This window comes from Onychomys torridus, chromosome 11 (assembly GCF_903995425.1).
Source record: "Onychomys torridus chromosome 11, mOncTor1.1, whole genome shotgun sequence".
NCBI lineage: Eukaryota > Metazoa > Chordata > Mammalia > Rodentia > Cricetidae > Onychomys > Onychomys torridus.
Genome location: NC_050453.1, coordinates 10,400,235 through 10,415,686, shown reverse-complemented (window position 1 = coordinate 10,415,686; position 15,452 = coordinate 10,400,235). Strand labels below are relative to the sequence as shown.

Genomic DNA, 15,452 nt, shown 5'->3' with positions numbered 1-15,452 from the left:
CCAGGCTTGGTGGCACCGGGGAGACATAGCTAAGAGGATCCCCAAGACTCTCTGCTCACCTGGTCTTGCCTAACTGATGAACTTCAGGTTCAGTGAGTAATCTATTTCAAAATATAAAGTGGGGAACATTTGAGAAAGACCTCCAACATTGACCTCTGGCCTCCACCCATGCACATATACATACAATACACACACAAGGGTCAGTATTAAGACGTAATGATTTGCCTTCAAATTCAGACATTAAGTTCTTTTCTTTTGGGTGTAGAGACCTTTAATCCCAGCCCTCAAGAGGCAGAGGCAGGTGGGTGTCTGTGAGTTTGAGGCTGGCCTGGTCTACATAGTGAGTTCCAGGACAGCTAGAGCTACCCAGAGAAACCCTCACAAACAAATCAGCAACAACAACAAATTATTTTCTTTCATGCTGCCCTGCTCCTCTGGGATTCCAGTTTGCAGTTAAGTAAGATTGTTAATCTGAGCATTCCTCATCAGTGACTTGTTTGTTTATTTGTTTTCTAGGCAGTTTCTTCTTTTGGAAGTGTTTGCATGGAGAAAGCTCCACTGAGGATATGTGTCATACTCTGGAGTCTGCGGGATTTAGCCCTCAGCAGTTACTGGTAAGGTTTTGTTACTGAACCCTTTGCAAAAGTTACATAGAAGTGTTAAGTTTCAAATCATTATCCTTAGCATATCAAGAACACACATAAAAAACCTGAAATGATCAAAGAAAATTGTAATTACCATATTAATACGTGCTATTTTATCTTATAAATTTTTGGCCTCAAATAAATACAGAATCTAACAGGTGAATGCCTTTACAGTAGATTTTGATCATCAATTGTTACATTAGAAGGAAGAGTTCTTAAAAAACAAACTTCTCTGCCAGGTGGTGGTGGTGCACGTCTGTAATCCCAGCACTCGGGAGGCAGAGGCAGGTGGATCTCTGTGAGTTTGAGGCCATCCTGGTCTACAAAGTGAGTTCCAGGACAGCCTCCAAAGCCACAGAAAAACCCTGTCTCAAAAAAAAAAAAAAAAAAAAATTCTCTAAAATGTGAATAAAATTGATGTCAACATTTTCAAGTTTCAAATATTTGAGGTTAGTCTTTACACACACGTGAAACAGAAGAATCATCCAATGAGAAAACTGAAATACAAAGAACAAAGAAGTTACCCATCACCCTCAGCTCCCTCCTTACTGCCTCCTGCTCATGCACAGGTGCACACAGCACACATCTCAGGTTTGGGACAGCATTTGGGCAGCCTACCCCTGTCAGCTTACTATGTTTGTGTGTACTTTTATTGAACATTTAGAAGTTTTTTAAAGATGAATTCTTTCTACTAGTCTGTGAAAGTGTGTACCTCAGGAGGTAAGACAGTTAAAATTATTCATGATTGGGTTGGGGATTTAGCTCAGTGGTAGAGTGCTCGCCTAGCAAGTGCAAGGCCCTGGGTTCGATCCTCAGCCCCCCAAAAAATTATTCATGATTATTAGTAAGCAAATGTGTTTTAGTTAGTGTTAAGCAAATGTCACATATCTTTATTGTATATTTGCCAAAAAAGAAAAAAACAAAAAAGGGCTGAGGAACCATTGAGAAACACATTGTAACTTTCCCTTAAGGAAAATATACAAAGTAGGAAAAAGCCAATTTTAAAAAGAAACAAATTGGAGTCTCTGTGTAACCTTTGTGAAAAAGCACAATGAACAGATAGGTCTTGTTCTGAAAATTTGTCCGCTTATTGTAATGATGACTGATCAGAACTATTCATGCACTAAAACTGCGTAAGGCTTTGTCTCCCCACCAAGGCAGAAGTAGGAAGATTTCTGAGTTCAAGGCCAGCTTGGTCTTCATAGTGAGTTTCAGGCCAGCCAGGTCTTACATAGTGAGATCTTGTCTCAAAATTAATTTTTAAAATTGCATATACAGCCAAGAAGTAGTGGTGCATTCCTTTAATCCCAGTGCTTGGGAGGCAGAGGCAGGTGAATTTCTGAGTTCAAGGACAGCCAGGGCTAACTGTCTATCTCAAAAAACAAAACAAAACAGAACAAAATTGCATATACACATACATGTATACAAATAAATACATTGTAGCTCATGAAATGTGAACAGATTTTACCAATGTTAGTTTCTTGGTTTTAATCTTGGGTAAGATAGTAACATTAAGGGACATGGTGGGAAGGATTCCTGAGACTTCACTGTGCCTGCCTGTCTGCTTTCCTTCCCTTTTTTACATGAATGCATGTCTGTTTCTGTGTGTGTGTGTGTGTGTGTGTGTGTGTGTACATGCACACACATGGGACCTGTGGAGCACCAAAAGTGATATCAGAAGTCTTCCTTAATAGTGCTCCACTTTATTTATTATCACCATCAAATCTGCAGTGCTTTCCAAATAAAAATCTGTGAAGAAGGGGCTTCAAATGGAGCTGTTGGAGTAAACAACAAAATTATATTGTCTGCATTTCCATTTTAATATAAGGAACACCCTTATTAGAATTATATTCATGAAAGTTCATGCTTTTAATCTTAGCAACTCAGGAAGCTGAGGCAAGAGGACCATGAGTTTGAGACCAGCCTGAACTATACAGTGAGATGGTGTCTCATGACAGAACATAAAAAGAGGAGTAGGCTGGGGATATAGCTCAACAGTAAAGTGGATGCCTCTAAACAGTAAAGTGAATGCCTCTAAACAGTAAAGTGAATGCCTGGCATGTGCAAAGGCCCTGGGTTCAGTCATCCCCTGGTACTATGGAGGGAAGAAGGGAGGAGGGGAGAGGCCTTCTAGATGTATTTAAGTTTCCAGGCATTTACATTCAGTTTAGTTCCTGTATTGCTGTGTTAGCATATTCATGTTCTCAGAACAGTTGTGGCTTTATCCAGTTCTAGGTGTATTCAGGAAAGACTAGAAAATGCAGCGCAGGTGAAAGACTGACCGGTAGTGCCTTGTGTGTCGAAAGACAAGGCCAACAAATGGTGTCCTGGCAGCTTCTCTGCGTCCTTTGAGTACAGGAGGAAAGCATTGAGGGTACTGACATAAAAGGGGATGTTCTGCAAGTCTTAGATATTAATTAATAGAACTGAAGAGCTCACTAAATTTTATAGTCTGCGCTGTTCCTAATCACTTACCCCAGCATTATTTCATGACTGTCTGTCTATATGTGACATAGTGATATGTGGAATAGGATAATTCATATGTATGGATCCCTGCTATCATGTTCCCACCATGCATGGTGCCTGCCTTTGCTGTGCTGGCTTGGAAACTGTCCTCCTTGTATTCACTTGGAAGCTGCTGTTCTGTTCTGCATGTGCTGATCATTTGTCTCTGTATTTACCTTCACTGTCCCTGACGTGCAAAGTATCTTTCTCTGCTAAGTTTCTAAAATATGTTGTTGTGTTTGGAGGGGAACTCATCTGCATTTTGTACTAATCTAATTTTGAACAAAAGCTTAGCTGTTAGGAAATTTTAAGTTATTTTTAAAAAGAAAAAACCATTTTACAGTGTGAACAGAGGCCAACTCTAGGGCAAAAGATGGAGGAGCTGACACAGGGAGAGTTGGGAAGGAGACAGTTAAGCCGCAGGTTTGCGTTTGTTCAGAATTTGCTATAGGCATGCATGGGCCAGTGGGCGAGGACAGTCCAGGTCAGTCTGAAGACAAGTTGTTAATGTGTTTAGCGGAGCTGTCTTCCTCTGACATGACCTTGGGATGCCACTTGGATTGGTGTTTTGAACTTTTTTGTTAATGGAGGCATAAACCAAGATTTGAGAGACTTTAAACCTCTTACATATATTTAAAAACCTGGTGGCATTTTGTTTGTTTATTTCTTTGTGGGGGCAGGATGGAGTGAGAGAGTCTTGTAGTGTAGTATAGCTGGGTCTGGAACTCAGGACTCCCTGCTTCTGCCTCACAAGTGCAGGTGACAGCTATGCACCACTGTTCAGTTGTAGACATGATGTACTTCACCTTATAACATAACCAGTAGGTAAGTCTGTAGCAGCAGAGCATGAGCCTACGGGTGGAAGGCACTTCCCTTCAGTGCATCCCAGCACGTGGACACAGGCAGGAGGTAGTGAGATGGTTGTTTCTGCTGAAGGGGGGTGTTTTGTTACCACTGGGAACCAATGTTGGTTATGAACAACAGGTTGTGTGAAGTTGGGGTAGTCTAAAGCAGAGGGGAGACCATTGCTAATCAGGGTAAGAGAGTCCATTTTCTGGACTCAGCAACGTGCTGGGTCACCAATGTTAGAAATAACATGCTAGAATATCTTATTTCTGTCAGTCAGTGGCTGCTCTGTCCTCCTCCCATCATATAACCAGTGACAGAAGAACGTATGGTGTATGAAACTGTTCATATTTGTCACTGTTTTATGGCCATGAGGAAATTAAGGGCAGAGTTGTTGTTTTTAGGTTCGTTTATAGGCTAAACTGGAGTGGGGCTGGCGTGAAGAAAAATGAAAGGAAAGGGGGAGAAAGTTTCACACTAACGAGAGAAAGCATGTGAGTGATTTCACATATGTAAAAGTTACATACATATACAGGTTTATGTTTCTACTTGTGTGTATATGTATTCAAACCTTTTTAAAGAAAGAGAATATCTGAGTTAGTTTTAGACTAAAGTTCTAACTCCTATGTGCATGGTGCTGGAAGTTAGGGACTCTATTTATTCACTGTTTCTGAAATGTGGGTGGCTGTCCCTGCCACAGGGGTTATTGTTAAAATCAATTGAGGTAATATAATGCCAGCCACTTTATGTGGTTCCTAGTCCTGAGTCACCTGTGTAAAATCACCCCCTGATACACCACCTTCAGCTCCTTACCCTCACTTTTTGAAAGTAGTATGAACTGACACATTTCAACAACAGCTTTTAGAGCTCTTCCCACATAAAGCTACTGCAGTTCTGTAAGCAACCAAGGTGCCGCCTAGAAACCAGCACTCACAGATGTGACACTGTGCTCTTCACATTTTCATCGTCTCGGAACTGTCTTTTAACAAGCTTCACAAATCTGAAAGCTGTTGTAGACTTAACTCTTAAAAGGCTTTCATTCATGTTTGCCAAAGTTATTTTGATTACAGCGTGTGTTTCCTAACTTGATAGGCATTCTAGAATGGGAACTTGATGGTTTGCACTTTCCCCACCACTCTGTCCCCGCACCTTTGGCCAAAGCAAGAGCCGCACAGCCCTCCTCCTCCTCCTCCCTGTGTCTCCTTTCAGAACAGCAGTGGGCACTCTCCTCCACAGGCCAAGGTCGCAGGGGTGTCTGTCCTTCCCAGCAGTGTCTCCTTAGCTGTGGCTTAGATTGGAAGATAGTGTGTGTGACCTAAGAGGGGTAGAAGAGGTGGGGTCAGGTTCCCAGCAGGTGTTGAGGATCTCTTAGGGAGACAGTGACCCCACATTACATGACAGAGCGAGCACCCGCTAGACCGCTGCATCGTCGTGTACACATGCACACTGTAGGAAACTGAAATCTCCTCTTTGTTAAATATTAGTTAGGCTGAAAAATATTTTCATTTTATTTTAGTCTCTGCTCCTAAGTGTTTGGCTTTCGAAGGAAAAAGATATTTTGGACAAACCGCAGTCTGTCTGCTGTCTTCATACCATGCTGTCCCTGTTGAGCAAGATGAAAGGTAGGAGATGGTACATCTTGTGGGCCAGTGCTCAGGGTTTCTACTTCGATGCTCTGAAACAAAACGTAGTGTTTGAAATACCACACAAAGACAGGAGGAATTTCTTTCAACAAAAGGAGACCACAGTGTAGAAAAGGTTTCAATGGGGCATGAAGCTAGGAGGAACCTTTGTACACACCAGGCCCTGGTTTGCATCCTTGGCTCTGTGACCCTGTTGCTAGAGAAGTCTTCATGCACTGGTCGAAAGCTTCCTGTGCATTAGTGATATGCTTTAATATAGGACCGTGAAATTCTGCCATCAGAAGATGCAACGTTATCGGAAATGGTCTTTGGTAGAAATAATACTTTGCCTTTCTGGTAGAAGTGTCTCAGTGTTTAAGAGCACTTGTTGCTCTTCTAGAGGAGCCAGGTTCCATTCCCAGCACCCACACAGTGACTCACAACTGTCTGTAACTCCAGTTCCAGGCGATACATTACCCCCTGTGGCCTCTGTGGGTACCAGACAAACATGTGATACACAGATATGCATGCAGATGGAAAACCCATACATATAAAGTAAATAATAAAAATTTTCTAAAAGTATATATCTCCCCATTATTCCTTTTTTGTAATGATGAAAATATTTCAAATAAGAATTTGGGTCCTGGCAGTGGTGGTGCATGCCTTTAATCCCAGCACCCAGGAGGCAGAGGCAGGTCGATCTGGCCAGCCTGGTCTATAGAGTGAGTTCCAGGACAGCTAAAGCTGTTTTATAAAGAAAACCCATCTCAAAACAGCAGCAACAACAACCTCCTCCCCTGCAAGGGGGAAAAAAATGAAGAGTTAGTATTAATTCAGGAAGCAGCTGGCTAACAATATAATGGAAGGTAAATGTGAATGAAATCCGTTGCAATGGCTTAGGGTTTTCATTGCTCTGGTAAAGACCATGACCAAAAACAACTGAGGAGGAAAGGGTTTATTTCTTCTACTTCCAGGTAACGGTCTATCACTGAGGTCAGTGAACCTCAGTTCCTAGAGGCAGGAGCTGGAGTAGAGCCTACAGGAGTGGAGCTTACCAGCTTGCTCTGTGCTCAGCCTGCTTTCTTACACACCCCAGGACCACCTACCTAGGGGTGGCACCACCCACAGTGTGCTGGGCCTCCCACATCAGCCACCAATCAAGAAAACACTACACAGACTTGCCTACAGGCTGAGCTCATGGAGGCATTTTCTTATTTGAGGTCCCTTTCTCTCAGATGAGTCTAGCTTTTGTCAAGTTGACAAAAACCTAGCTGGCACACAATATTAATTTTCTAGTGCATTTAGAAATATGCGGGTACATTTTTGAGGGATTTAATTTAAACATAAAGAGTGAAACCCATATACAACACACCCAAATTGACAGGGTAAGATTTTACCTTTTGCTTTTCTTCTTGTCTCTGCAGTGGCCATTGACGAGACATGGGACTCTCAGTCTGTGTCCCCTTGGTGGCAGCAGATGCGGATGGCCTGTATTCAGTCAGAGAACAATGGCGCTGCCCTGCTGTCTGCACATGTTGGACATTCTGTGGCTGCACAGCTGTCCAACAGTGCTACAGATAAGAAAGTGAGTGGGTAGCTGTGCAACTGCCCTCTGTGCCGAGCCAGTTGGCCGATGGGTGATTTCCATTCTTGGGTAGATAGCTTGCAGTGTTCTGGAGCATCTAGACTGTGGGATGTATGAAGAACTTAAGTAGCTGGTAATGGATGGTGATGCTTTCCTCACTAAGGGATCAGGGCCACACTGGACCACTTCTTGGGTTTATTCGGGTTCTGTAGGCCCATGATTGTCTCCATCCTCCTCCTCTTACATACCTGGCACTGAGTCAGATGGGCCAGCACTTTACCAAGCATTTGCTGTGTGGGTTTCCCCTCTTCTCCTGAGGGTTCATTTACATTAACAAGAGAAAATTATACTTACCTGGCAGGGGAGATACCATGATCACGAAGGTGGTTTTCCCAGGCCGAGGCTTATCCATTGCCCTCGGATGTGCTGACCCCTGCGATTTCCCCAAATGTGGGAAACTCAACTGCATAATTTGTGGCAGTGGGGGACTGTGTTCGCTCTCTCCCCTGTAAAAAAATAAATTAAAAAAATAAAAATAGAAAAAGATTTGCTTCACTTTTTTTTTTTAATGTGGAGCTGAGGATCGAACCCAGGGCCTTGTGCTTGCTAGGCAAGTACTCTACCACTGAGCTGAATCCCCAACCCCGATTTGCTTTCCTTACATTTTATGGTAGGTCACGTGGTTTTTCCTCGTGGGATGTTAGATTAAAACCTGAGTGGGTCTATAGCGGTTTACGCTAAACATTGTCAGCCCTGGAAGTTAAGGAAGGGCTAACTGTGACATTACCAGATTGAGGTGTTTATAGTGATGGAGTTGGCTGGTATATTCTGTCAGTGTCCTGAGCAGAGCAGCCCTTGCCCAAGGCCAGAAGACTCTTTAAGATGCACACTGGCTGAGCCCGACTTATTACCACAGGACCTCTTCTAAATTTCCTGAGTTCCCAGTCTCATCCAGCCAAGTAGTAAATCTGTAAAATGACATCTCTGTTGCTTTCATGTAAGTTAATGTTATTCAGAACCTTGCCAGACAACTGGGGTGTGGTTCAGTGTTAGAGCGGTTGCCCAGCAGATGTAAGGTCGTGGAGTCAATCCTCAGCACATCAAAAACAAACATATTGCCCAGAGTATGAGCAAGATCATTTCTCTTAGTTTTCCCAGACAGTTTTGGGTGCTGATGCAGAAGCCCTCACAGACTCCTGGGAAGCCCTTTCTCTTGACACCGAGTACTGGAAGCTGCTGCTCAAACAGCTGGAGGACTGTCTCATACTGCAGACTCTGCTTCACAGCAAGGCCAGTCCTCCCACTGCCAAAGTGTCATCGCCACAGACAGAGCCACTTCCAAGACTCTCTGTTAAAAAACTGCTAGAAGGAGGAAAAGGTGAGCTGACGCACGCACATAAGTCATTTTGAGTATGTGTTCACTTGTTTTGTTTTCTTCAGACAGGCTATGACCATGTAGCCAGGGCTTGCTTTCTACTCACAGTCCTCCTTCCCTAGCCAGTGCTATGAATGTAGGTGTGAGTGTTTTCAAATTAATGTTAGACTAGGTTTTCGTTAAATGAGATGTTTACGAGACTCCCATCCTGGATCTGAGTCCATCCTTCTCCCTGGTCCCCACCTCACCCACTCACGGACACTTAAGTCTTGCTCATGTTCAAAAGTCCATCCAAGTATCCCTCCATTCCCAGCCAGCTTTTTCTCCTCCTGGTCTCCTTAGAACTAATAACTTTACCCCTTCCTCTCTTTCATCCCTTTTTTGTGTTTCTAAATTTTCCATAAGTATGTTTTATGTTTCATTGCTGCACAGTAGTCATACGTATTTATAAGACATAGTATGACATTTAATACATTTATGCGTCATTAACTCAGATCCTTTACATTGCTGTTTGTTATTGTTTTGTGTCAGAGCATTCCAAGTCCTCTCTGATTCTGTTTTGAATATTAAATTAGTTGTCAACTTTAGAGTCCCTGCTGTGCTGTAGACCAGCAGTGTACTCCCCCTCTCCAGATGCACCCTAGTACCTCTTACTGCCCTCTCTCGTCCTCCTCACTGCCATGCACTCTCCCCAGCCTCTGCTCATAGCTCTTCCACCCTTTACTCCTGTGAGACCAACTGTGGGGTTTGCACATGTGAGTGAGAGCATTCAGCAGCGTCCTCTTCTGATGTGTGACTTTCCGCTGGCCTACAGGCATTGCGGTTCGAGGACATAAGAACCTTTGTTTTCAGCTGTCTCTGAGTGCTCACTCTCCTTCCCACAGGCCCTGTGAGGCACTCTGATACCAGAATGTTATTTCAAGTGCTTGTAGATCTTCAAGATTTGTTTATTTATGCATATGTGTGTGCATGCATGGAGGCCAGAGAGGGTGTCAAGTGTCCTCTATCAGTCCTTCTATTCCTTTGAGGCAGGGTCTCTTTCCAAGGCTAGGATTCAAATTTTCTAGGCTAGGTTGGAAGCCAGGAAGAGCCAGGGATCTTTTTGCCAACGTCAGAGATGGGCTTATATGGGTGTGCAGTCTGCCTAGCTTGTTTACATGGGCAGTGAGCTCTGTATTCTGATCCTCATGATTGTGTAGTACTTACTCACACCCTAAGCCATCTTCCCAGTCCTGTGTTTATAGATTTTTATTTAATTAACTTATTTTCTCACTCTTTATTTTTAATGGTAAATTTCCTGTATACCATGTTATCACCTAAAGAAGATTGAGGTACACCATTTTAATATTAACCCAATATATATAGTCAGGAACATAACATCTATGAGATAGTTTAGAAGCCGGACATAATAAATTCAGTCTCCTAGCACCTTGTCCATAGTGTTTTCACAGCGGAGAGTGGGTTTACTATGAAGCATTATTTTTATAAGTAACTTTATTTGAATCAAAGTAAGAGGCAAGCCAAGCACGGTGGCATCTGCGTTAGTCCCAGCTATTTTGGAAGCAGATGGGGGAATGAACATCTGAGCTAGTCAATTTCAAACCAGCCACAGTGGGCAGCATAATGATGCTTCATTCATCACCCCCGCCCTACTCCAAAAGATGGGAAGGTGAAAGTTAGTGTGTGCCATTTTAAATGTGTGGTTTGTTTTAGGTGATAAACAGAATTTCTGAGATGCCTTGAATATTTCCAGCTCTCACTTAAAATTTTTTGTACCCTGTTGTTGTTTCTTACTTTTGGAGGCGGGGGGGGGGGGGGACTTTTCCTGTTCCCTTATTTCCGTAAGTCTTACTCTTACTCCGTGGCTTGCTGGTTGTGTAGCTGGGTGGCTGGCCCCTGATGTCCTCCCCTTCTCTGGCTCCTTCTCCAGTCCCTTCCCAGATTCCACCCTGTTTATTCTCACTGCCTGCCAGCCCTGCCTATCCTTTGTCCTGCCTCACTATTGACCGTTCAGCTCTTTATTAGACCATCAGGTGTTTTAGACAGGCACAGTAACACAGCTTCACAGAGTTAAACAAATGCAAAATAAACAAAAGTAACACACCTTAATATTCTACTTCATTTCCCCCTTTTTGTCAAAATAAAAATAAAGGTTTTAACTTTTAACATAGTATAACTACATACAACAAAAACAATTATCAAGTAGGAATTACATTTACAATATTCTGTCCATTTGCAGTTAGTATATTCAAAGGAAATAGTGCATTATCTATCCTATCTTAGTGAATCCAAAGTTTTATACCTAATTTACTTTCTATCATAATTAAGGAAAACTGCAACTTCAACTCCATTGAAGACCCAGAAGGATGTAATATAATCTAACAATAGAGACATTTGGCTGCCTGAATAGTCACCCCAAGTTCCTCTGCAACGTTGGGGCATCTATCTTCAGCCTATAGGTCTAGAGTATGTGGCAGACTTTTCTATGAAGCAGGAATTTAACTATCCTGCCTTGTTTTGGCAAAGTTCATCAGTCTTTTCCCTGTGTGTCCTGCATGTGCGGTCTGCACAGCACATTGTCAGCAGTCAAAGGCAAGAACAGTTTCTTTGCCCAGTAGTTAATCTTGCCACAATGAAGGAGTTTTTTTCAGTGCCCATCATCTCTCTGAAGTAAATTGGTGCTGCCAGGAGCAGATGTGTCTCATTGTCATGAAAAACTTTAAATTAACAAAACATTTTAAATGCCATATGCTATAGATCTTTGAAGTATTTGAAGACCATTCATCTAAAATATATCTATTTAACCTAGAAACCATACCTATCTACAATTTTGATTGTTATAAATGACTAACCACTAACCTGTTTCCTGATTATACTATATAGTTTATAATAACATCTTTCAAAAACTAGAATTTTACCTTATATATTTTTGGGTTTTTTTTTTTGTGGGGGGGGTTGGTGTTTTGAGACAGGGTTTCCCTGTGTAGCTTTGCACCTTTCCTGGATCTCACTCTGTAGACCAGGCTGGCCTTGAACTCACAGAGATCTTCCTGCCTCTGCCTCCCGAATGCTGGGATTACAGGCATGCGCTACCACTGCCCGGCTAATTTTACCTTATATTTTTAAATAAACTGCATAGGTATAATGCCTTTAACAAGAATAGGAACATATATACAATATGTTGTAACAAAAATAACCTTAAATTTTTATCACTATACAAAAATCCTTTAAACAAGAGTAGAAACATGTATACAGTATAGCACAAATAACTTTAAATTTGTGTCAATATTCTATATTCCCCTCAATGATAACAAACACCTTTAAACAAGAGTAGAAATTTACATACAATGTAACAAAAATAATTTTAAATTTGTATCAATATACTATATTTCCCTAAATGATAACAAACTTTTATAACCCACCAATTAACCAAAAACCACCCCCAGCTCCCAATTCTTGGGAATATGGTGATAGTTTTCTCCATACTTCTTCCTGCTGTCTGTGGATGAAGTATCATTAGGGTCCTAAAGAGAAAAATTTGAGATAATGGCCAAGTTCTGGGAAGACCAGCAGTAACCTTTGCTGATAGATATCACCTGTCAAGTTTCAGGATGTCTTGCCTGATCAAACCTGATCCATATGAACCCTGAAGGAATCCACAGCCTCTCATCTCCTGTGGGAACTCCAAAGCATTTTTTATTTCTATTTGGCAAATACACTTTTTGGCTTTTCAAAAGTTAAGGCATTCCTAAGGTACAAAGGCGGATTTATTCAGCAGTCAATCCTGTGTCTTTTAGCTGCTGTTGTTTGCTTATGACCATTTAAAAAATTCAAATCAACACAACATACAGGATCCAAACTGTGTATTTCCCATTTCTACATTGCTTATTTTTTATTATTGTACTTCTTTCTTCAAAGACTTTATTATTTTTAAACTGTTTCTTTGTTTTACTGTACATACCCTTTTCCTTTCTTTTTTTTGTTTTTGTTTGGTTGGTTGGTTGGTTTTTTTTGAGACTGTTTCTGTGTAGTTTTGGAGCCTGTCCTGGATCTCACTCTGTAGACCAGGCTGGCCTCGAACCACCTGGCTCTGCCTCCCGAGTGCTGGGATTAAAGGCGTGCGCCACCACTGCCCAGCTTTTTCTTTCTTTCTTAAGCCTATGTACATTGTAAAACACACTGGATCCTGTCTAGATCTCTTTTACTGTGTATCTTTTAGCCTTTTTTGACCGTATGAGCAAACTTTTAAGCTGATAAGGTACACCTGGATTCTCTGCATGAGCAGCTCTCCTTCCGGGAAAATTAAGCATGAAACTCTTGGCCTGTTTGGAGGTTTGACCAGGAAATGCATTCACCCTTCCTAGAGCTCTAGAATGCTGATGCTTGCACTGTGGCAGGCGTTTTTACTTAGTTTTTTGTTCCTAATTAACATGCTAGCTGCTCAATGACTCACTGACCAGCAGAAATGTCTGGGCCAAACTCTTAAAGGAGCCATATCCCTTTTTTTTTGTTATTCAGCTTTCTCAGGCTCTAGATAGATATATGAGCCCCAAATTGGTATGCCAATTTACTGTTTGTTTCTTGCTCTTTTTTGGAGGGCCCACCACCCAGCTTCCAAATAAACCATACACGGAGGCTTACTCTTACTTATGAATGCTTGGCCTTAGCCTTAACTTGGCTTAGTTTCTAGCCAACTTTCTTTCTTTTTGGTTTTTCAGACAGGGTTTCTCTGTGTAGCTTTGCTCCTTTCCTGGAACTCACTTTGGAGACCAGGCTGGCCTTGAACTCACAGAGATCCACCTGCCTCTGCCTCCCGAGTGCTGGGATTAAAGGCATGCGCCACCACCGCCCAGCCCCAGCCAGCTTTCTTTATCTTAAATTATCCCATCTACCTTTTGCCTCTGAGCTTTTCCTGTTCTCTTACTTCTGTAAATCTTACTCTTACTCCGTGGCTTGCTGTGTAGCTGGGTGGCTGACCGCTGATGTTTTCCTCTTCTCTGGCTCCTTCTCCATCTCCCTTTCCAGAGTTCTCCCTCTGTATCTTCTCTCTCTTGCAGCCCCACCTCTCTCTCTCTCCTGCCTTACTATTGGCTGTTCAGCTCTTTATTAGACCATCAGGGGTTCTAGACAGGCACAGTAACACAGCTTCACAGAGTTAAACAAATGCAACATAAACAAAAGTAACACGCCTTAAAATAATGTTCTACTTCAGTACCCCTTTTGATGAGTAAACATGTAAATTATGACTACATTTTGCCCATAGATATTTTACATAGCAAAGTTAGTTGTATATTAGATGTAATATGGGTGGGTGGGTGGAGTCACTGGGGCAGTGACTCCATGCATGAAAGTGCCTCTGCCAACCATGAGTCACTGAGTTCAAGTCTTCAGAACTCATGTAAACAGCCAAGTGTGGCTGTGTACACTTTAACCACCGTGCTATGGGAGAGGGAGACAAACTGGAGTTTGCTGCCAACCTGGATCCAGGTTCAGTGAGAGACCCTGTCTCAAGTGAACAAGGCTGAGTAACAGAGCAGGACACCGCCATCCTCTTTGGATGTCACGTGTACATATGTGTGCGTACACACGTATACAAACACATATGCATTTATTTTACATTTTAAAAGTAACGTGAGGGGTAGGCATTAGTTCCATTGATAGAGTGATTGTCTGGCATGCATAGTCCTGGGCTTAGTCCCTAGCACATCGTAAACTAGGGGTGGTGGCACATACTAGTTCTGTCACTCTAGAGGTGGAGAGAGCAGCATCAGAAGGTCAAGGTCATCCATCCTCTGCTATGTAGTTGGTTTGAAGCCAGCCTGACATAACTCTCAAACAAACAAACAAAAGTAATTTCTCTCCATCTATGTGTAGTATAATTTGAATTTATGGACCTGGCAAATGTATGGCATACAGTATTGACACATGTCCATTTATGTTTATTTGAGATTTTTCTCAGTGTAGAAGTGTGCTCCCAGATGGCAGCTGTCTTGCTTACCCTCCCAAGGTGAATGGTAGGTGTTAACACTGCTGTAAATCCCATGGCTTTTTCATCACCTTCCATTCAGATTCAGAAGTGAATGTGGTGTGCATATCTGTTCCTGAGGGAACATCCAGCATACCCTGTATTTGGTTAGTACATTGCTACTCAAATTTCACCAGGCTTTATTTTCTTTTCTGTCTCAAACCTGTAGGTGGTATTGCAGACAGTGTAGCCAAGTGGATATTTAAACAGGACCTCAGCCCTGAATTGTTGAAATGTGCCAACCAAGAAAGAGATGCAGAAAACCCAGATGAACCCAAAGAAGGTATTGCCCGAAGTTTCCTTGAGATGCCAGAGGTGCAGATAGACCTAGGAGCCATACCAGGTGACACCCAAATAATGAGCATTGAGTGGTCTGAGGCGGAGTGAGGTAGCTGTGTGTTCTTGTTACTGAAAGGATGCTATTACCCTCTCGTGTCTTTCAGACTTGCTGCGTTTAGCCTATGAACAGTTCCCTTGTAGTCTTGAGCTGGATGTGCTGCATGCACACTGCTGCTGGGAGTATGTTGTTCAGTGGAATAAAGACCCGGAGGTACGTCATCTCCATCTGCTGATTGTGTCTGCACACATGTACCCAGGCCATGCCTATCCTGGAGCTCTAGAAACATTTGCTCTGACCTAGTGCTGTACTAGTAACTGTGCTAGGTGCTTTTCATGCATTGCCTTGTATGCGTGTGTGGCAATACTGAGTATTGAACCTATAGCCTCATGTCTGCCAGGCAAGCACTCCAGCACTGAACTATATCCTAGCCCTTTAAACTTATTTCCTGGAGACAGGGTCTTGTTGAGTTGCCCTTAACTGGCCTTGAACTTATGGCTTTCCTGGGTAGTA

The 15,452-nt window shown here is 42.4% G+C and overlaps 1 protein-coding gene and 1 non-coding gene across 3 annotated transcripts in view; both read left to right on the top strand.

Moving 5' to 3' along the window:
* Rab3gap2 (RAB3 GTPase activating non-catalytic protein subunit 2) overlaps positions 1–15,452 on the top strand; it is an 86,266-nt gene that overhangs the window by 55,925 nt on the left and 14,889 nt on the right. The window contains exons 21-26 of one of the 2 annotated variants that reach the window (XM_036201881.1): positions 517–614; positions 5,512–5,617; positions 7,042–7,202; positions 8,352–8,580; positions 14,772–14,885; positions 15,046–15,152. In XM_036201881.1, the coding sequence (XP_036057774.1) occupies positions 517–614; positions 5,512–5,617; positions 7,042–7,202; positions 8,352–8,580; positions 14,772–14,885; positions 15,046–15,152 (815 nt within the window). Of the gene's footprint in view, positions 1–516; positions 615–5,511; positions 5,618–7,041; positions 7,203–8,351; positions 8,581–14,771; positions 14,946–15,045; positions 15,153–15,452 lie in introns of both variants that reach the window. The other variant, XM_036201880.1, reaches the window with a different exon arrangement.
* LOC118593583 lies at positions 7,549–7,711 on the top strand. The gene has a single exon (XR_004946257.1). It is a non-coding gene; the product is annotated as a U1 spliceosomal RNA (small nuclear RNA).